Source organism: Lissotriton helveticus, chromosome 2_1, assembly GCF_964261635.1.
Source record: "Lissotriton helveticus chromosome 2_1, aLisHel1.1, whole genome shotgun sequence".
NCBI classification, from domain to species: Eukaryota; Metazoa; Chordata; class Amphibia; order Caudata; family Salamandridae; genus Lissotriton; species Lissotriton helveticus.
The window spans coordinates 1,364,680,520-1,364,702,876 of NC_136059.1; the positions used below are offsets into that span (position 1 = coordinate 1,364,680,520).

General features: G+C 50.4%; 1 protein-coding gene across 1 annotated transcript in view; it reads right to left on the reverse strand.

The window, feature by feature from the left end:
• The window catches only part of GPAT3 (glycerol-3-phosphate acyltransferase 3), a 487,853-nt gene extending 466,010 nt beyond the window's left edge, over positions 1–21,843 (reverse strand). The window contains exon 1 of the mRNA XM_078676298.1: positions 21,500–21,843. Coding sequence (XP_078532424.1) covers positions 21,500–21,643 — 144 coding nt within the window. The 5' untranslated portion in view covers positions 21,644–21,843. The remainder of the gene's footprint in view (positions 1–21,499) is intronic.
• Between the last annotated feature and the right edge of the window lie 514 nt (positions 21,844–22,357).

Consider the following 22,357-nt stretch of genomic DNA (forward strand, 5'->3'; position numbering starts at 1 on the left):
GCCACCAGGGTCTGTCCCATGTAGTATGGGAGGGTCAGAGAACGAGGACCTCTGTCTACTCTGAGTTCAGTTTTAGGCAGCTGTCACTCATCCAGGCTGCGAAGTCTTTCATTCCTTCTTGGAGGCGGAGTCTGGTGTCTTCGGGGTTCTTCGCGAGAGAGAGGATGATCTGGGTATCGTCGGCATAAGATACTATGCTGAGCCCATGCTATCTGAAGATGGCGTTGAGGGGGGCCACGTAGATGTTGAAGAGCGTGGGGCTGAGCGAGGATCCTTGGGGTACTCCACAGTTGATCTCTGTAGGTGCAGAGAGGAAGAGAGGTAGTCTGATCCTTTGGGTTCTGCGGGAGAGAAAGGAAGGAGCGGATCCAGTCGAAGGCAGTCCACATATACCGGTGTCGTGGAATCTTGCTGCAAGAGTGCGGTGTGAGACGGTGTCGAAGGTTGCGGAGAGGTCTAGTGGGATGAGGGCCACAGTGTGGCCCTGGTCGAGTAGCATGCGGAGGTCATTGGTGGGGGCGAAGAGGGCGGTTTCAGTGCAGTGGTTGGTACGCTATCTGGAGTGGCAGGAGTTGAGGATGGCGTTCTTTTCAATGAAGGTGGTCAGCTGGACGTTGATGAATATTTCGGTGACTTTGGCTGCGAAGTGAAGGATAAAGATGGGCCGGTAGTTTTTCAGGTCCATCGGGTAAGCCGAGGGTTTCTTGAGGAGGGGCTTGACCTCTGCTTGTTTCCAGTCATAAGGAAGATGCTGGAGTCGAGGGAGGAGTTGATGGTCCGGCATAGTTAGAGTGCTATGGCGGCGCCGCCTCTGTGGTAGATGTTCAGTGAGCAGCGGTTGGTGGGGGCTCCTGAGTGGGTGTTCTTCATGGTCATGGCGGTATCTTCAGTGGTAGCAGGTTTCCAGGTGGTGATGGTAGGCTGGTTGTCGGTGGTGAGGAGGGGGTGGTGTCCTGAGTCTGTTCGCTGAAGATGTCAGAGGGCTTTGATTTTCAGGTGGAAGCAGGAGCTGATCTTGTTGCAGAGGTCGTGAGATGGTTAGACGTCCTTGGCTACGCTGGGGAGTTTGGTGGTGACCTGCTGTATGACGCTGAAGAGTTCTTTTGCGTTGCTTGCGTTGGTGTGGATTTTGTTTTTGATATAGGTCCGTTTGTTGGCTCCTATGCGCTGGTGGTATTCATTCATGACGTTCCTGTATTTGTTCTAGTCTACAGTGTTTTGTTGTAGCACAGCCTTAGTGTGCACTGCCCTTCGCATGCTCGGTCTCCTGGGTACTCTCACACTGAGTATCCTCTCAGTTCTTCCCCGTTGTTCCACATGATGTCAGCTCTTCCTGTTTCCTCCTCAGGCTGAGAGGCGTGCTAGTTGCTGACAATGAACAGCAACTCCGGCATTTCATTGGCATGGATGTGCGATCTTGGGCATGGCCTATTTAAACAACACCCAGCTGTCAATCCATGCTCCACGTCAGGACTCCAGGAAGGGGACAGCTCCGGTCGGACCTCCACGAGCCCTGGCTTCCCGATGTTGCAAATGGTCCATGGCTCGGACCCCAACAGCAAAGACCAACAACAGATGCTCCTTCATCGTAGCAGATACCGGCATTGAACCCTCTACCACAAAACCGGCTTCTAGTGTTTTGAGCTATTGCAACGTGTCTAACAGCAATCACCCAGCACATGGTAGCGTGCAGATCTGTCAGCGCGCTAGATATTTTTCTTCAGTGTGGGCACTGGGTATTTTCAGTGAATTTCATCCAGGGGTGCACGCTGGGCATTATTCAACAGTGACTTTTCTTCAGTGGTGCGCTCTGGGCATTATTCATCAGTGGTGTTAACTGGTGAACATATAAAAGCTCACCACAACAAAAGTGGCTAATGGGCGCAGGACTTATCCCTGGAAAGGAACAGTTTGTGCTACTAGAACAATACCCTGAACATGGACTAGGAAGGTGCAGGTCGCAAATGGTATCCTTATTCGTTGTGTGTGCAGGAGTGAACTTCTGCAACCTACAGTTTTATTCCTCAGTCCAGTGATGTTTGGCACTTAAGCATTTATATATAAAATACCTGAGGCTAGGGGCGTGGCTTGGCTAGCCATCATGGTGGACGTGTGCTGAGCGAGCTCCATCCAGCCCTGACTTTCATCCTACATTTATCCTGCTCCTCCTGCCGCAGAATCCTCTTCCCCGACTTCCCTGAGGTGTAGCAACTTGGCGCTGCACACTACTGTGACTCCGGACTCACGGCGTGCCCTGGGAGGGGGTGAGGCAGCGACGACCTCAACGGTGGCCTAGTGGCGCCGTGACAGCCTTTCGTGCGGCTCTGTTGGCGTTCCCTGGTGGGGGTGGAGCCACTGCGGCTGGTCTGGCCTGCTGTGGGGAGGTGTGCCGCATCCCCTGAACATCCGCCGGAGCCTGTCCTCCGCCTCGCGCCCCGAGAGCTACGGGGCGGATCTCCCTCAACTGACAGTCGCGTCAGGCTGCAGGGGGGCGGGGGGGAGCGTAGGAGGCCCATATGACGTCGCCAGTCAGTTACTGCTATCTCTGTGGGGCCTTGGGCGGAGGAGTGACTGGCCTCCTTCCAATTCGACAGAACTTCTTCTCTGGTGGCCCTGGGGCCCCGCGAGTGGCACCCGGGCCCTTGGAGGCCCAAGTTACTCTACAGACCAGTGCCCATGCTGCTGCTTGGGCTCCTCTTCTTACCCCCCCCCCCCCCTCCAACAGGCTTGCACAGGGGATCGGCGGCATTTTCGGGCTGCGTGGGGGCTTGGAATGGGGACCCCTGCGAGATTGCTGTTCTGCCTTCTACCGGCTGCTCTGGGGAAACCTTGTTGAGGGCCTGCGGTCCTGGACATTGCCTCTCTGCGTCCCCTGTCTGTCCTGCCATCAGCGTCCCATCGCCCTGCACGGGACGACTCCTGGGCCCCCAAGCTACGGGGTCTAGTGTTGCCGCTTCGTCTCCTGTTTAGTAGACGGCCTGGTCTCTCTCCCTTTTTCCCCTTCACACAAGCTGGTTGCGGGGGCTCGCCGGCCAGATCGGGATGCTGAAGGATGTTACCTGGCGGTGTAGTGCAGCCTGCTGGCGGGCTAGCCGGGCTCCATTTCTTGGCTATCGCAGGTCAGTCAGGCCGCCGGGCCCGTGCTCTGGTGCTGGCGGCGCTGCTTTGGTCTGGTGTAGTGGCCCTTGAGTCTGTGTCCTGCCCCTGTGCCTTGCCTCAACGGTGGTCGTCTCTGTGGTATGCGCTCTAGTCTACGCGCGCATACGCGATGACGCGGCACGCGCTAGACTAGAGCGGAGAGTCGGCGCATGCGCAGAAGGTGTGGAAAGGAAAGGCGCGAAGGCTAGAGCGGCAGTTGGCGACCGGAGCTCGGCGCAGTTAGACGCTCGGCGCCCTTAGCTCAGGAATAACAATTTGTATTGAAATAAATAAGTAGCAAACACCTACCTGTCTCAGTGTATCCTGTGGGGGAAAAGAGGACATTACAGTGGCGACGAAGGTGGGATCCGGGCACCACCTGGTGCAGTGGATGACAGCAAACACCCCCACAGCCACCCACACGAGTCAGCAAAGCGAATCACTGGCAAGGAAGAGCAAAGGGCGTGGCAGCAGCGCAGCAGCACGGCAAGGAACCGAACACTGACCTCACAACCCAGGTTAGTGTGACCCAAGTCTCCAGCAGCCCCCGGCAGCAACCTGGCAACCAAGGGAGACTCCCCCAAGCCAGAAGAAGGGGGGGAGAGCGCACAGACGGCGCACAGTGCGAGGGACAATACCCCAGGGAGCCCAAGGGGCCAAAGTGACACGGCAGAAAGCGCAGGAGCGTCCGGGGAACCCACCCAAAGGAGGGCCCAGGAAGGCGAACCTAGAGGCGAAGGAAAAATGGCGAATCAAGCGTCAGCCCTGATGGCACCAGTCCCGTTTCTACCCAGACCAGGTGAACCCCAACTAAAATGGGAAGACTGGAAGGATTATTTCCTAAATTACATTGAGGCCCTGGGAGATGAGAGTGAAGGTGAATACACGCCGGAAAGGAAAAAGAGACTATTGCTCCACAACTTAGGCCCGGAAGGGGTGAGGGTGTTTAAGAACCTGGTGCCCAAGGAGAGGGATGCAACGGAGACGGATGTCTTTGTGAATGCACTAGATGACCTGGACAGTCATTACCGCCCAGCGGTTTGCGTCTCGATAGACCGCTATAACTTCCAACAGCGGAAACAGGAGGCGGGAGAGTCCATTGATGATTATGTGGCAGCCCTGCGCAGGCTAGCGATCACATGTAGGTATGGGAACCTGCAGGATGAATACATCAAGGATCAAATTGTAATGCACACCACCAGTAGGTCGGTTCAAGACAAGCTATGGGCAATGAACGAGACAACCCTGAAAGAAGTGGTGGCGATGGTCAAAAAGGCGGAAATGTCAAAGAGAGGCGCAGATGCGGCAAAACGGGAAAGTGGGCCGAGACAGATGATCAACAAGATTGATGAGGCACCACAATCAAGCAAACCAAAAAGCAATTACGGAGACCAGAGGAAGGAGACAAGAGGGTCGGGGAAGCAGACGGCTCGCTCCGGCCCGGGAGCAAAATTCGCATGCTACAGATGCGGCAGTGCAGCACACGCGGCCCAGGACAGGCGGTGTCCCGCGTTCCGCGCCAGGTGCTCGTTCTGTGGGTTGACTGGCCACTTTGAAAAGGTCTGCCGGAAGAAAGGGACGAAATCCACTGTTAAGTGCATTGAGGCAGCCACGGCCGACGTAAGTGATGAAGACGACTTGGACGAAGATGATCTGGTCCTGTGCATAGAGGATCAAGTGCTGGAGGTGTCAGGGAAGAGAAGAGATAAGCCCCGCACCGACATGCTCATCGGTGGTGTCAAAGTGCACGTGGCCGTGGATTCAGGGTCCCCCTGGACAATTGTACAAAGGTCGATATGGGAAGAGGACTTCGCGCCAGCCATAGGACCTGACCTAATGCCACCGGACATCAGACCCATCTCGTATACCGAGAATACCATCCCCCTGGTGGGGTGCAGGGACCTGGAGTTCGAGTTCAGAGGACGGTCAGCCACGTGCACCCTGTATGTAGCAGAAAAAGGCCCGTCAGTACTGGGATGGAGAGATGCAGGTGACCTTGGTATCATACTCAATCCTGGGGGGAAGGAACAGATATTGCTGACGGCCGAATGGCCCCTCTCGAAGGAGGAAGACTGGAAGGCAGCATACCCCAAGGTCTTCGGGGGCACGGTTGGCAAACTGGACAAATTTGTGCACAAGATGGTCCTCAAGGAGGGAGCGGTACCAGTGGTGCATAAGGTCCGGAACATACCAATGTCCACAAGTGAGGCGGTGCGCCAAGAACTACTGAAGCTAGAAGAGCAAGACATCATTGAACCGGTGGACAGTGCGGAATGGCTATCACCCCTGGTCGTGGTCAAGAAGCCCAATGGCAAGGTCAGACTCTGCGTGGACCTAAGGGAGCTCAACAAAAACCTCATAGTGGAGAGGTTTCCGCTCCCTAGAATAGATGAGATGCTGGCTAAGACAAAAGGCATCACCCACTTCTCCACCATAGACCTGACGTCTGCGTATTACCAGATAGAACTGCACCCGTCGAGTAGGAAGTACACAGCCTTCATAACGCCCTTTGGATGCTACCAATTCAGGAGAATGCCGTTCGGCCTAGCATCCGCTGCGGCTGTGTTCCAAAAGCTTATGCACAGGTTGTTTAAGGACATATCGGGAGTGCAATACTTCCAAGATGACATCCTAGTGATGGGCTCCGACAGGAGTGAGCACGATAAGAAACTACATCGAGTTCTGGGAGTGCTGCAAGGCAAAGGATTGACGGCGGAATGGAGCAAGTGCAGAATAGGGTCCCGCTCTGTGACCTACCTGGGGCACGAGATAGGGTCGCACGGCATATCACCGAAGGAGCAAAATGTGAAAGCAATAAAGGACGCCAAGGCCCCAACTACCAAAGAGGAAGTGAGGTCATTCCTCGGTATGGCCGAATATTACAGCCGGTTTGTCAGACACTTTGCCACCAGAACATACAGGATGAGACAACTAATCAGAAACAATGCAAAATTCGAATGGGACGCAGAAGCCCAATCTGAGTTCGAGTCCATCAAAGACTGTATCAGCCATGCCATCCCCTTGCAAGGATATGTCCCCACTGGCAAAACTGTGGTGACAACAGACGCAAGCGACAAGGGCTTGGGGGCCGTCTTGGCACAAGACAGAGAAGATGGTGCCAGGGAAACGATCAGTTTTGCATCCCGGGCGCTGTCCCCGACGGAACAACGGTACAGCGTAATTGAAAAGGAGATGCTGGCGGTCACGGGGGCGTTGAGTAAGTTTCGCCAGTTCATATGGGGCACGAGATTCAGACTTCAAACGGATCACAAGCCACTCATCAAAGTGTTGACATCATCGGGCCATGACACCGCCACCCCGAGAATAGCGAAGATGACCTTGAAGTTGCTCGACTATACATATGATGTAGAATATCTTCCAGGAACACAGAACAAGGTAGCCGATTACCTCAGCCGGGCGGCCGCAATGGAGGAGGCGCCGGGTGAGAACACGGACACGGAGGAAATGGTTGCCAGCATGGAGGATCATGAAATGTCAATCAGTGCACAGGAATGGCAGGCGGCTTACGAGCTCGATGAGGAAAAGATGGAAGTAAAGAAACACCTTACCGTGGGGTGGCCGGACAAGAAGAAGCTCAAGGAAGGTGTGCGACGATTCTATGAAATAAGAGAAGAACTGTCCCTAAGTGACTCAGGGATATTCTTGTACAGGGGAGAGAAAGTGGTGCCCCCAGTGACACTTATACCCAGGCTGCTGAAATTGCTCCATGAGGGGCATTTGGGCATTGTAAAAACCAAAGCGCTGGTCAAGCAGATGTATTGGTGGCCAGGAATGGATTCCCACATTGAGAGACAAGTGAGGGAGTGTGAACAGTGCCAAGGAGCAGATAAGGTGCTTCGCCCACTCAGACCTGCTCTGGGGAAGTTCGACACGCCGCAAGGACCGTGGGAAGAGGTGGCCATTGACATTCTGGGGCCTGTGTTGGACAGCAGAGGCGTGAATAAGTACATATGTGTGATAATTGACAAGTACTCCAAATGGCCGGAGGTGGACATACAAGAGTCGATGGACACGGAGACGGTCCTCAAGTTCCTGACCTCGGTGTTCCTCAGAGAGGGAATACCCAAATCCATTCTCAGTGACAATGGACCGCAATTTGTGTCGGACAAATGGAGGAGATACATGAAGAGAAATGGGATCGAAGTGAAGCACACGGCTGTGTACCATCCAGCTTGCAACGGCCAGGTTGAGAGGTTTAACAGGGTGCTCATGGGCTCCATTCAGGCAGCCATATCACAAGGGAAAGACTGGGAGTTGGAAGTGATGAACATGCTGTGGGCCTACCGGATAACGCCCTCGGTGGTGGGGTATAGTCCGTTTCAAGTACTTAGGGGACGCTTTCCCTTCACCCGGGACAATGTAGTATGGAGGGAGAAGACCATCACCAGCAAGTGGTCCCCAGCGGTGGTGCAACACAATCTGGAGAAGGCCCAGAAGGTCTATGCAGCCCACTATGACAAGCGACGCAGCACAAAGGACACGGGCTTGGAAAAAGGGGAGTGGGTTAGGATCAAACTCCCCACTCTGCAAAAGAAAGGCGAAAGTAAATTTAGCCAGCCACTACAAGTTAAGGAGGTACGTGGTAGGGCAGCTCTCCTCAGTGACGGGAAGGTCTGGTCGCAAGACCGCATGGCCAGAGTCAACAAAATATTAGTCTGGCCCAAGCTCGAGGAGGAAGAGAGTTCCATGAATCACCAGGAGGCCAGAGCCCCCTCGGAGCACGGCACAGACAACCCCGTAGTAAGTGCAAGGGAGGACAGTGAAGTGGAAGTCCGGGGAGCCAGGATCTCTGACGGTGGTGATGTACAGGCGAATGCAGAAGTGAGAGCAGACGCGAGAGAAGCTGGGGTGTCCCGAGGAGAGACAGAAGTGGGAGAGAACATGCCGGTAAGACACACCCGCAGCGGAAGGGCAGTTATCATGCCCTCTCGTTATAAAGACTTTGAGGTGGAAGGACACTAGCCAGTTTCTGCCCCCTACGGGTGCCCCACCAAGACACTTTCACAGTTGGAGGACACTTAATCTTTGTGGGGGGGACCGCCTTATCCTTGGTTCATTAAAGGAGGGAGATATGTGGTATGCGCTCTAGTCTACGCGCGCATACGCGATGACGCGGCACGCGCTAGACTAGAGCGGAGAGTCGGCGCATGCGCAGAAGGTGTGGAAAGGAAAGGCGCGAAGGCTAGAGCGGCAGTTGGCGACCGGAGCTCGGCGCAGTTAGACGCTCGGCGCCCTTAGCTCAGGAATAACAATTTGTATTGAAATAAATAAGTAGCAAACACCTACCTGTCTCAGTGTATCCTGTGGGGGAAAAGAGGACATTACAGTCTCGGCGGCCAGATCGGGCCATGTGGGCCGTAGCCCGGCACCGTTGCTACCTGTGCAACGTCTATACTGACCACACCTTCGGAGTGCAGGTTCGCTGATGCCTGACGGACCGTCACCTGTGCTGTAGGGGATCATTCGGCCAGCCATGACGAGAGATAAAACCAGGGAGGGGGGCGGGGGTGGGGAGGTCTCAGCCAAGCAGAGTATGATAGACAAATTTACCGGCCCAGGGGGGACTCATTGAGTGGGGTGGCTCGGAATTTGCCTACGGTCAAGGGGAGAGGTTCCAGGGGCTCCAGGTCTAGACGGTGATCCAAATGTGGCGAGGCCTTGTCTCTTGAGGGGTCTGCCTCGCGACAGACTCCACTGGATGACTGATTGATATTCGCACCAATCGATTAAGGACCTCCGGTATATCGTATTGGCCGGAGGAGGCTGAAGACGGCGAATATCTCTGATGTACATTTACGGACAAAGATAGGGCCAGTGGACAATGGGTTGTAAGGGGGGGATCCATTGGCCGGTGAGGGGTGGGACCTTGTGTTGGGGTCAGCTCGCTCTGCCTGCCGCAACAGATACTTTTTGAGGCATAGGGTGGGGGGGACCAATTGAGTTGTTCTGGGGAGTTGTTTTTTAAATCGCACTGTTCCATCTCATGTCAGGCCATGCTGCCCTCCCTTTCCGGTGTCATCGGTGTCTTCCATATTCACGAAGCCCCTAAATGGCTGCCATACTGGGTAGATCGGGGTTCCTACTGCGTCCCTGCGGATACTGAGCTAGAATGTTAGAGGAGCGTTTGACAAGGTTAAGAGTGGAGCAATCCTTAAACAAGCCAAGCGCGCCAGCGAGGATATCTTAATGTTGCAGGAGACACACCTCATGGGGACAAAGGAGCTATGCTTTCAAAGCTTTGGTTACATACATGTGTTCTACTCTGGGTTTGTACGAGGGTCTCGGGAAGTCATAGTCCTGATACATCACCGGATCCCCTATACACATATTAGGACATGGAGTAACACACAAGGCAGGTACCTCTTTCTTCAGGGCACACTTGCGGAAGACAAGTTAGGTGCCGCCCTTGGGGATTGCATCCCAGGAGGGCCCCGGGTCCAAACGGTTTCCCAAACAAATTTTTCAAGCGGTATTTCCTGCAGTTATAAGGTGTGGAGGAAGCTAGAGAGCAGGGTTGCCTGCCCAGCGACTGGAGGCATGCAGAAGTGGTAGTGTTTCACAAGCCCGGAAGACCTCCCGAGCACCATGCATCCTATCGCCCTATCTCCCTCCTCAATGCTGAAGCTAAGGTCCTGGCTAAGGTGTTGGCCAACCGCCTCCCTAGTTCATTCTGACCAGGCCAGGTTCATGCCAATTTGGGCGACCCGCCATAATATCCGTCAGGCGCATGTACCTATTGCGACAGTCAGGGGCTTGAGGGAGCGTGCAGCGCTTCTGCTTGCAGATATGGACTGTGCATTTGATTCCTTGAGATGGAAATATTTATTTGCGCTTCTGCGTAGACTGAATATAGGGCCTCGTTTCCTGTCTGATCATACTCTGCTATATACCGACCTAACGGCATCTGTGCGCGTAGCGGGCTCTGTCTCATCGGTTTTCGCCATTGGTCGGGGCACCAGACAAGGGTGCCCACTGCCTCCCTATTTGTTTGCCCTGGCCATGGAGCCCCTGGCTGCCTGGGTGAGAATTGACGCTTAGGTGACCGGCCTAGAATGGTCAGACGGACTGTCTGATCATATAGCCCTATACGCTGACAATGTGTTTTTCCTTACCAACTTTTGACAGGACGGGCCCGCGGCTGTTGCACATCATGCAGGTTTTCGGGGAAACCTCTGACCTCTATATGAACCCGCGGAAGTCTGCCCTTTGGGTCCTGGGCGAGGGCAGTGATCTTGGCGCATGGGCCTCTGCAGTACAGGTGGCGCACGGGGGATGAAATACCTGGGTGTGTTCCTATCAGATTCGCAGACTACCTCATGGGTCAGAAACTTGGTGCCATTGTGGGATAGGGCACGCGAGGATATCAGGGCTTGGTTCCACATGCCCTTGTCTATCAATGGCCGCTCTGCCATTTTCAAGATGGTCTCCCTTCTGCGCCTAATATACCAGCTGCAAACCAGTCATATCCTATTTCCTAGATGGTTCTGTCAGGTTAATTTGGCCTTGGGTCAGTTTCTGTGAGATGGCGGGCGGCTAGGGTGGCCCTACGTACCTGTTTCCAGTCCACATGTTGTGGGGGGCTGGCGACAGCCGATATTCTTTCGTACTATATGGCCTCGCACCTTTTGGTTCTCAATGAATGGTGGTACGGGGATAGGTTGGATCCAGCGTACGCTGTCGAGCGGCGGTGTATGGGAGACCACTCGTTACATACGATCCTGTACTCCGTGCCCCTGCGGAGCTCCTTGCCGGCAGCCACACAACTGGTCTTTCAGATCTGGAGGCAGGCTTTACGGAGGATGGGCTGGTGGAACAGGTTGACACGGGAGACCCCTTTATGGCACAATGGCCGCCTGCAACTGCTGGCGGTTCTGCCTGGATTCCGAGATTGGGACGCAATCGGGATTTCTACTTTGGGGCTGTTATGCGGGGACCAGTTATTTTTTTTTTTTTTTTTTAAACCTTTATTGTACAAAAAGTGCTCACAAATACGGGCCTACAACCCAGCGGGCCGGCCACCACATAGCAAAAGCAAAATTAGCAGTACAAAAGTGTCCACAGGATATGACGACAAGAACACAGGAGATATACCAAAAGCCATAGAGCAATCAGCATGGACAGGATATGTGAAGGTTGATTTTCTTTTTTTATGGGAACGGGGAGCACAGGATCATGACGGGCAGTGAGTCAAACAAAAAGGGAGGGGCCGTGGTGAGCCGCGATCCGGCGATCATGGAAATTACAGGATAAATCCAACAAGAACTAAACATATCGGTAAATACAATCCCAACAGAAGTACCACAAGGAGAGGCAATGGCGCTCGCCGTTCAGCGCCCACCCACCACAGCTACAACTCGACTTAATAAACAGATGTAAAAAAGATCCCATCGTATAAAACAATACGGTACACACCCCAAAAAAAGGAAGGAAATCCCCCACGAAAGAGGGAGGGGAAGGAAGAAAAAGGAAAGGGAAGGGACTCCTCCTCAATCACGCGCCCCCCGGCGACGAAGCATGAAAACATAAACCGGTACACGGCATCCATTAAAACTCGGTGACAGAACACGCAGTGAGCCATAATCACAATAAGACCGGAAGGTCAGTGCATCAGAAACACCCCAGGGGGACACATGACGAGAAGGAGTCCCGAAAAAGAGAATACGTAAGAGCCATAGAACAAAAAAGGGGAGAAAAAAGGGGGGAAAAAGACCCCCCAAAGTGACAGACCCCCCCACCCACCCCGCAAGCCCACCCTGCACCCCTGCAGAAGGCTATGGCCTACCCCCCAGCAGCGTGCCTGTCGCCCTAATTAGAACCCGAAATATAGAAGAGCAAAGGCAAGACGGAGACAAAGACAAAAAAAAAGGGGGGGGGGAGGGGAAAAGGGAAGAAAACGCACGGGAGAGGGCCAAGGAACAGAATTATCTGCACCCACCCACCCGCCTGAGAAAAAAGGCAGAGCCCTCGGGAAGTCAAAAAGTATCAGGATACACTCCAGGAGCACCACAAATTCACACATAGTCATACCGTTACATGCCGATCATCCAACCAGTACAAGACTACCGCACACAGAGGCAAGTTCGTCTCAGCCCTGTCCTTGTTTGTCCAAAGTTGTATCCGTCCGATTCACTAAGAACCAGACCGCGAAGAACAGAAGGCAAAGAACAGGGAGATCAAACGGCAGTCCAGATTAGACACGTGGAGTAAAACCCGGATGATCCAGAGAAGTCAGAGAACATCGCTCACAATGCAGGCACACTTTCAGGGACAGTTCGAGAAAGGCCGACCCAGCTGGGCCGGCACAGGAGCCAAGGCCGGTCAGTCGAGGCGAGAAGAGGCAGAAAGAGTCATCGAGTCCAGTCCAGATGGGATCCGGCCCCCGGACCAGCGGCGGAGGAGACAGCACAGGACAATGAAGGGCAACGGAACACCGCACATTCACATACGCGGCAGTCACCGGGCCCACGCTTCCCAGGATAGTTCCAGCCGCACCCTGCAACGGCGAGGCCGCACCCAGTTTAGGGGGCCCGAACGGCCCGAAGAGAGGATCCACCTCCAGGGTGACAACGGGTGCGGCCAGAGAAGCTCGCCAGGAGCGTAGGGCGTCCAGGATGTCCTCAAGTGTAGGAAAACCTTTACAGTATCCGGCACCCGGGCCACGCGGCGGGCCTCCAGCGCTCGTCCAGGCCCGGCTGATACATTCAGGGTCGGCCGCCATCTTGGAAGCCCGGCGGGGCCGCGGCGGCCGTCAACCCCCGTCCGGGCAGCAGCGAGGCAAATGAAGACCAGCCGACCGGCAGCAGGGCACTCCAGGGCAGGAAGGGGGGCCACCAGAAGATGGGGGATCGCCGGCTCCCCAGTGCCGCCGGTCCCGTTCTCCGAGTCCGGGCGGAGGAAATCAAAATGGCCGGACCGGAGAACAAAGGGGGAGCAAGCCGAATGTACTGTCAGCCCCGTCAACGGAAGGCAGCGCCTCCACCCAAGGCCACCGGCCCACCGGAGCCGGCCAGCAAGCCACAGCCGGCCTCTACGCACAACGGCCTCTACGACCACGTCCACTGCGCCATCAAGGGCCGATCATCGCGCTCCGCCCCGTCCGGGCGCCGCCGAGAAGATCCAGGCCAGCCCGCTCCGGAGGCCCCGAAGCGAGCGGGAGCGCCGAGCAGGATCCACGGCACCCAGGGACCACCGGAGCAAAAGGTGAGTGCCTGCAAGGTGTCTTAGCGCTACAGCACAGCAAAGAGGACTTCCCGGGGCAGGATAACAGCAGGATAGACGATAAAAACAGGCAGGCGAACGGAGCCGAGCTAAAACGCGGCCATCTCGGACGCGAGCTTGGCTCCTCGGGGACCAGTTTTTAAATCGTTTCAAGACTTGCAAAAAGATTTTCAAATGCCACAAACTCAACTCTTTAAATATCTGCAATTTCGATATGCTATTTCTCCTAGCTTGGTGGGACTAGAGGCACTGGCTGAGTTCAGTCCGGTGGAAGCGAAAGTGTTCATGGGAGATCTGCAGGATCATAATGATCTCCAAAATCGACCAGTCCCTGGTCACACATAGATCCCCATCCCTGCAGCATCTCCGGGAGGCTTGGGAGGGTGATTTGGGCTCGATTGAGGAGGAAGATGGGACGGAGGCCCTGGCCTCCCTGCGAGGGGCAGCCATCGCAATGAGCCTTCGGCTCATCCAGTTTAAATACCTCCATAGGGTGTAATATACCAGGGTCAGGTTGTACAGGGGGGGCTTGGTGGCTTCCCTGGTGTGTCTTCGCTGCGCGCATGAGGAGGGCACCCTGCTTCATACCGTGTGGGACTGTTACGCATTGGCGCGTTTCTGGAGAGGGGTTATGTCCTGCCTTTCGGAAGTTCTATGTTGGCATTTTCCTTGTTCGTCCAAGTTGGTTTTCCTGCATGCCATGGACGGTATAGGGGGCAACGTTTATAAACGCCATCTTATACTCTTAGGCTTTACCCTGGCCAAACAAGACATTTCCAGGGCCTTTAAGGCAACAGTGGTGCCCTCCGTCTCTTCATGGAAGAATGGCCTGGACTTTTATATGGGGTTAGAGGCTCCCATTTTTGTGGCGAGGGGGTGTCCTCGTAAACATCACAAAATTTGGAAGCGCTGGGCGGATTATCGGGGCCTCTTCATGGAAGAATGGCCTGGACTTTTATATGGGGTTAGAGGCTCCCATTTTTGTGGCGAGGGGGTGTCCTCGTAAACATCACAAAATTTGGAAGCGCTGGGCGGATTATCGGGGCCTGGAACGGGAACCTGCCCCTAACCAATGTCCAGACCGGCTGTAATTTCTCCCCTCTCCTACGAGGTGTCCCTTGTACACACGTGGGGGGGTGGAAGCTTCTTGGAAACATCCTATGGTGAGCGTTGGCTTATGGCTTTTTATATGTTGCTCTTGAGTGGTTGACAGTGCGATGACGGTGGGGTGTGGGGGGTGTTTACCTTTTTTTGTTTTGGTTCTACTGCAATGCCCTTTAATTTCTCCTATGCATGTGAGAAAACTGTCAAAGTCACAATTATGTAGATTGATGCTACGGAAATCTCTGGGTTACAGAGCTCTGCCCTTTATGTGCTTTTTGACAAACAAAATATGTTTTAAAACACAAAAAAGACCTGAGGCTAGACAAATTTCCACTTACGTACAAAGTTTCAAAAAGTGGTTTGAATCTGTTGTATTTTTGTTACAGTAGCCGCCTGTGTCACATCACCCGGACAGAAAGCCAGCAACACGCCACATTGTTAAAGCAGCTTTCCAGTCGATTGCAGGTTCTTTAAAAGGAATCTAAGCAATCAGACACACTGAATTGTGGGTGGAAGGTAGCCTAACATCACACTGGGTGAAGACTAGTAATTCCCTCTTCCTTTACCTTAAGGTCGACAACAGGAACTCAAACCAGATGGACGACATCCTGGAAGACCCTCTTCCCTGCGCTTTATCAGTAATTCTGTGATTTCCAGTACATTCAGACAACAGGTAAGGTACTATGAGGTGGGTGCATATCATTTCTACAAAGTAATGGTGCACAGTGACAGGTAAGAGTGTACCACTGTACCTTGACAAAACATGAAGCCCAAGGCTCAGATTACACTAGAGGATACAGGAGACATCTTCTATCCGTGATCAGTTAGCAAAAAGAGATAGGCCACCAAAACCTGTTTTGCAAGATCTTGCCTTTCCCCATGTAGTGGGGGGCCTTCGGAGTCTGCCAGTGCAGGTACCCCACCTCCTACACATACCCAGGTGGTAACCCCAATGCCAGTCCCTTTAGCTCCATCTGAATGCTCCCATGGAGATAGTCAGAAGTGTGGCATCTTCATGAATCAGTGTCATCTGCACTTTATGGCCCGACCAACTGATTTCTCTGATGACGCTACTACGGCAGCATTCGTCCTCTAATACTTGGGTGCTGATGCTGCGTAATGGTCTATCCCGTTGGTGGAAAGTGATGACCCTCTGTTGTATCATTTCAGATGATTGAAAGAGGCCATGAAAAAGTTCTTTGCCATACATGCGTTCCTGCTAGCGCCTGAAAATGGCCTGCTGAACCTCAAGCAGGGTAAGTCAGACCTTTAGCATTGCATTACTACCTTTAACCTACTAGTCATAGAAGCAGATAAGCCAGAAGGAAGAGAGTTGCTCTCTTCTACAGAGGCCTTAAGGACGAAATAAAAGATTTGCTTTCCCCGATTTTGGAACCACGTGATGATTGTATTGAATTTATTGACCTTGTGATCAAACTTAACCACCAGCTTTCGGAGCGCAAGGTGGAGAAGGGGAAGCACACTGATCATAAGGTGATTGTGTTTCAAGGCAGAAACAGAAGCAGAAAAAGACCTTCAGTGATACCACTGAACCAATGCAAATTGGCTCCATTAAAGGGCCATTGACCAAAGAAGAGAAAGATAAACGTAGAAAAAAATAATCATTGCCTTGACTGTGGCAAGGCAGGGCACTTGGTAAAAGAGTGCCCCTCATGCCCTCAAAAACCTAGAACATCAGCTAGAGTTTCAACTATAGCTATCCCACAGGCTAGAGAATTGTCGGAAAACTTAGTGTCTTGGTATATGACCTAGTTATCCCACCCTTGCCAGGTATATCATCACTTAAGGATTTCCGTTCTGTTGCATTCCTCTTCTGGGCATATGTGGAAGAATGAGGCTCTACTTAAATCTGGGGCCACAGAAAATGGTATTGATACTCAGAATACAGCAGCCTTGGGTGTCACAGTCCTGAGGAGGTAAGGGCCGTAGACTGCACTTTCTGACCTATCTCAACTCACACAGACATTATTTATGACTTGCAACAATACCCATAGAGAAAAGATTTATTTTGATTTTATTGATGCGCCACAGATCTGTATGATTTTCGGCATCCCTTAGCTGGTGAAACATAATCCGCAGATCAACTGGCGTACCCGTGTGACCTTAAACTCAGAGTTTTGTGAGCAGCATTGTTATGCTGCCACATATCAAACACAGATGATCGAAGCCCAAGATATGGCACAACCGACGCTGAGTATTTCTGTGATGCAAGGGTTACCAGCCACCTATGCAGACTTGGCAGATGTGTTCGATAATAAAAAAGCCAACACACTACCCTCTCACAGGGAGTTTGATTCTCGGATAAACTTTGTACCGGGAGCAAAATTTCCATGCCGTCACATCCATGCGCTTACAGATAAGGAAAACCAATATCTGCGCCAATACTTGGATGAGTATCTGGCAAATGGTTTTATTCGTCATTCAAAGTCACCCGTCTAATCACCCCTCTTTTTAAAGCCAAAGAAAGGGGGCAAAAATTACGAACATGTCTAGACTACAGTTTGTTAAATGACATCACTGTCAAGAATAGGTATCCCTTGCCCTAAATCACGACCTACTGGCCAAAGTCACACGAAAGTAAATGTCCCACTCTTTGAAAAATATGTAAAGGTTGTGGGAAGGAGAACCATTTTGAGATGGTTTGCAAAGCGAAGGAAAACATAACTGTGTCTCATCCACCAGAATGTTCCAGAGCCAACTTTCGATGCACAACCACAGGGCCATCAGTTGAGACATATCAACACTGAACGAAGTTGGTCATCTAAATCATCATCAAACAGTTCTTCTGTATCAGTATCAAGTGAAAGTGATGGAAATGATTGTGCCATGTCGATGCTTACCTCAGAAAGTATGTGCATGTTGGTTTGATAGCATGTGAAGAAAAATGTCAGTCAAAGAAAGGGCAACATGCCAAAGCAATTCAAACATTGTCTGAAGATTACACTGAAAGTAAATGGTTGTTAGATACCTTTCAATATTGACAGTGGTGCATCAATAAACAATGTCTGATGAGAAATATAATGAACTATCTCGATTGCCACAACTTAAGCCATTGAAAACCAAAGTATATACTTGGGCTGCATCAACGCCCTTAAAAAGTCAAATTTCATTGTAGCGATAATGAAACACAAGAAAACAATGCTACAAGCAGCCATCCAGGTGTTTCCAGGCACAGCGTCAAATGCCTGTGTACTCAGTTTCAGCACAGCCTTTGATATGGGACTGGTTTCTGTGAATTACAACATGAATGTTCACCACAAAATAGAAGTCAGTTCCCTTTGTTACTTCAGGGTTTGGGAAAACTTAACAATATGAAAGTGAAGTTGCATATCCTGTTGCTCAGAGACAATAGAGGAATTGCTTTTCATTTGCAAGAAGCTGTTGAAAAAGAACTTGAAGCATTACTTAAGCATGACATTATTGAGCGTTCAACTGGTCCTACACCATGGTTTTCTCCCATAGTGGTAGTGCCTAAAAAGGACAGTGAAGGAGCTGTATGCTTGTACGTTGACAAGCATCAGTCAAACAAGGCAATCGAACTAGAACGATCGCCTGGTCCACATATTGCTGACATGATAACGCTATTAAATGGTGCAAAGGTCTTCTCTAACCTTGATTTAAATAAGGTTATCATCAATTAGATTTGATGAAAATTGCAGGTACATTACAACCTTTTCTGCTTCGATACAAAAGACTACGTTTTGGTGTGCCATCCGCTGCTGAATTGTTTCAAGATGTCATTCGATGTATCATACAGCCTGTCATGAATGTGTTAAATTACAGCAATGACATATTGGTTTTCAAAGTCACACAAAAAGAAAATGATGAAGCTCCTATGTCTTTTGCTTGCTGAAGAAGGTTTGATTTTGAATACAGACAATTGCGAGTTCCAAAAGACAAAGTTAAAATTCTTAAGCCATATCTTTTCTGATGGAGGTAGGACACCAAATCCTGCTAAAGTACAAGCGCTATCAAATGCTGATGGACCACAAGATGTTTCTATGGTGCGGCCATTTCTTGCCATGGCCAGTTGCTGTTCCAGATACCTACAAGACAGCCACTGAAGAGCTCCGCTGAGAGACTTGACGAAAAAGAATGCTTCATTTCACTGGTCACATGAATGTGAGAAAAGCAGGAAAAGAATTAAATAATCCATTAAGAATGCTAAGGAAATGGCGTACTTCAATCCTAAGCTTCACACAGAGGTGGTTGTTAACGCTAGAACAGTTGGGTTAGGCAATTTCCTTGCACAGCAGACACTCAAATACTTGAAGGCATTTTGTAGCATATGCAAGTAGACGTTTGTCTCAAACAGAACACGCTTACTCACAGCCTGAAAAAGAAAGCCAAGCGGTGGCATGGACTTGTGAACATATCCATGTCTTGCTGTACGGAAAGCCTTTTACGCTAGTAAAGGATCATCAAGCTTCCCTGACTATATTTGGCAATCCAAAGGCCAGAATATCTCCTTGCATTGAAAGATGGGGACTACAGTTATAAGAGAATAATTACACAATTTTGCATCATCCAGGAAAAGATTAGAACCCTGCTGAGTCCCAGAGTATCTATACAAGGTCACACTACTCCCTCCTAAGCGGTTGAGGCCTAGATCAATGTCATTGTAAAATCAAACACACCAGCTTCTATTTCATTATCCCAGATTATCACTGCCTCACGTAATGACAGGGACATGTTAAAGTTGAAGGATATAATTACACATTAGTCATCAAACCAACACATTTGACCACTCACTAATGATGGTGAATATCAAAATTATAAAAATGTTAAGGATAAACTATCTATAACTCCGGAAGGAGTATTCCTACAAGGGTTGAGAATCCCGATTCTGGAAAGTCTGTGACAGAAAATAATTGAAGTGGCCCATTAAGGACCTTGTGGAATCGCTGCCACAAAACAAGCTCTTCAAGGCTGTGTTTGGTTTCCTTATCTTGATGACGGGGTTAAAAGGGAATTAAAGGCCTGTCATCTATGCAACTGCCTCGCTACAAAACCTACTCACCACACCTTGAGAATGTCAGAACTCCCAAAGCAGGCATGAGAGAGAATAGCCATTGACTTTTTCAGTCCACTCGACAATGGAAATCACCTGCTTCCAATAATTGAAGATCTTTCATCTTCTACACAGGAAAGAGTCATTGAAAGACTAGATGGCATCTTTGTGACATGGGGTGTTCCAACCATAGTGAAGTCTGACAATGGCCCGTCTTTTAATAGTCGAGAATTTAAAGATTTCTTGGAGCATTTGAAAATAAAACATCTGAAGAGCTCACCTTTGTGGCTGTAGGCCAAAAGGACTTGTTGAACGGTTTAGGAGTACACTAAAGAAAGTTGTGCAGCCTGCTAGTCTTGAGAAGCTCCATTAGAAAACGGTGTTGAATTCTACCTTCAGAGCTTATCGTTCGACACCTCACTTGACCACAGTTGAAAGTCCTGCGATATTGATGTGTGGGAGAGCAATGAAGACCAAATTGCCTCAAGGGACCAATCAGAGAAAGAGATGAGAAAGCAACAAAAAATGAAAACATATGCTGACCAAAGATGACATGCAAAGAACATTATCAGAAAGGAGATTGAGTGCTTGTATGACAGATGCGGAGAAGAAAATCTGATGCTGCATTGGATACAGAACGGAACCTTTTCAAGTTGTGTATCAAGGGACACATGGTGGGTGCCCAGCGCCCTGGGAAGCCTGTTACCAGAGACTCTTCTCACTTTAGGCCTTTAACTAATTGTTCATCAGATCTAACTGGAAGGAGAGACTGGGTCTGAACCATCGGTGCCTGCTGTTACCTCTACACCGCTGACACAGATCCTCGACATTAGTGATGACAGTTCCCAGATTCTGAGAACAAGATCAGGTTGCACAATTAAAGCACCAAAAAGATGGATTGTAGAGATTTACTTGTATATGTCTACCGATCTATCCTAGCTGGGGAAGACGCTACACCACTCACAAGTTAAAGGATATAGGTGAAGAAACAAGGGGTTCAATTCAGGGAAACCACTGCAGACTAGTGAAGCTACTATTATGAAAGCAACCTTAGCAAGGTATCTATCTGAATTAGATTGGGGAATAGTTTCAATTTCTACAAAATGAAGCGTGCCATTCAATGAAGAGTTTGCCTCAAATTTGCGGTGCTATTAGCAAACGAGATGAATATTTTTTAAATGTTATGGAAATTATTTTATAGAGAATGAAATCCATACTGCAGAGCCTGGGTTTAAACATGAACACTGATGTTTTACATTTTTTAACAAAAAAATAATTACGGGGGTGGGGTTAACGGTCTTAAATTTACTAACTATAACCTCAATTTACACCCTTAAAAATAATACCGGATTAGCAAAACAACCGTTTGTCTTGTCACATCCAATAAAGAACCAACATGGCATTCCTGTAGCAACTACTCTTCGCTGAGAGCTCCCTTTTACGTTAAATAATTTTGTTTGGTCATTCTCGCCTGGTTTTAGATTCTGTAGGACAAGGGACTGACCTATTTTACATAATGTTTATTTTAAAGGCGTTGGCTCGAAAATACAGTAAAGTATTTTGTCTCTACACTCTGTTATGAAAACATTCTACAAACGCAGTACGAGTCTCCCATACAAGACAGAAATGTAGACTTGGCAGACGTCGTCCAACTTGCCCTTTAATTCCGGATATAATATTCAAAGACTCTTTCTTGCAGGTCGAGCGATAAGGACAGGCAGGTTTCAGCTCGCGGTCTTCAAATTCACCGAGTGACACATCCTTTTATGAGTGACAAACCCCAAAAAGAATACAGCAAAGTCAAACATTTTTAGGTCTAGATACAGTGCCTCTGGAAAGTGCTGAGTGAGCTTGCATTGCAACTGTAAACAGACACACGCGGAAAGCAAGCGGGTACTCTGCTCTGGGTCGTGTTTTCGCAGCAGCTGTGCTCCTGTTTGGCAATGCGCACTTTCGCATTGAAAGGAAAAAGGCAAAGTCACTCACCTCCAAGGTTTTCACCAAAATCTTAATGTACAGTTCCGAGATCCCCAGCGAGAAGCCAAACATGGAGGGCACCATTATGAGAACTAACATCACTGCCACCCACACCGACAGCGCGTGCAGGATCACAGCCACGAAGGTCTCCATGGTTCGCGCTCTCACAGGTCGGCCCCGCACCTCCAGAACCCGACGCCCCTACGCCCCGCCGCCTCCACCGACGGCTCGCATGCATCCAACGCGCAGCGAGCTTTCTTTCCCTGATCTTTGACTCTAGGGGAGAAAACAAAGTCGCAGGAGCGTCGAGTTCCTCCTTCCCTGACACACCCCCATCACCCCTCCCAGATAATGACTCGTGGCTGGTAACTTCAGTAAGTGGGTGGGGAGAAATCCAGCAACTCTATCGAGCACTGACTAATGGTTTAAATAAATAAAAAAAATCACGGCTTGCAAGAGCTGGAAGGAACTTTTTGGCAAGTGCAAAACCCTGATTTTTAATCTGCGCACGTCACGTGTGAGTGGTTTATCCAGACCAGTTTGTTGTTACATTCTGGCACTGCCGCGTTCAGATTCTCTCTATTTATAACTGCGAGGGAAGGACTGAAGATAAACAAAATAACTGCAATGAGGACCCACGCGTGGTACGTGTGGCACCGGCACCTTTCATGCTGATTTTTGAGCAACTAGTTGCAGTTTTAAAAGTAACACTACAAGTCCCAGAACACACTTTGAGAATAGCTTAAACAGCTACGTAGCGCCTAATGTGCCACTAGTGTTCCGACAAATACACGTTTACCACCTTTTAACTCTTTCTTTAAAAACGTGGGTAATTCTTAACTTTCCCCTCAATATTCCAGGTCTAGG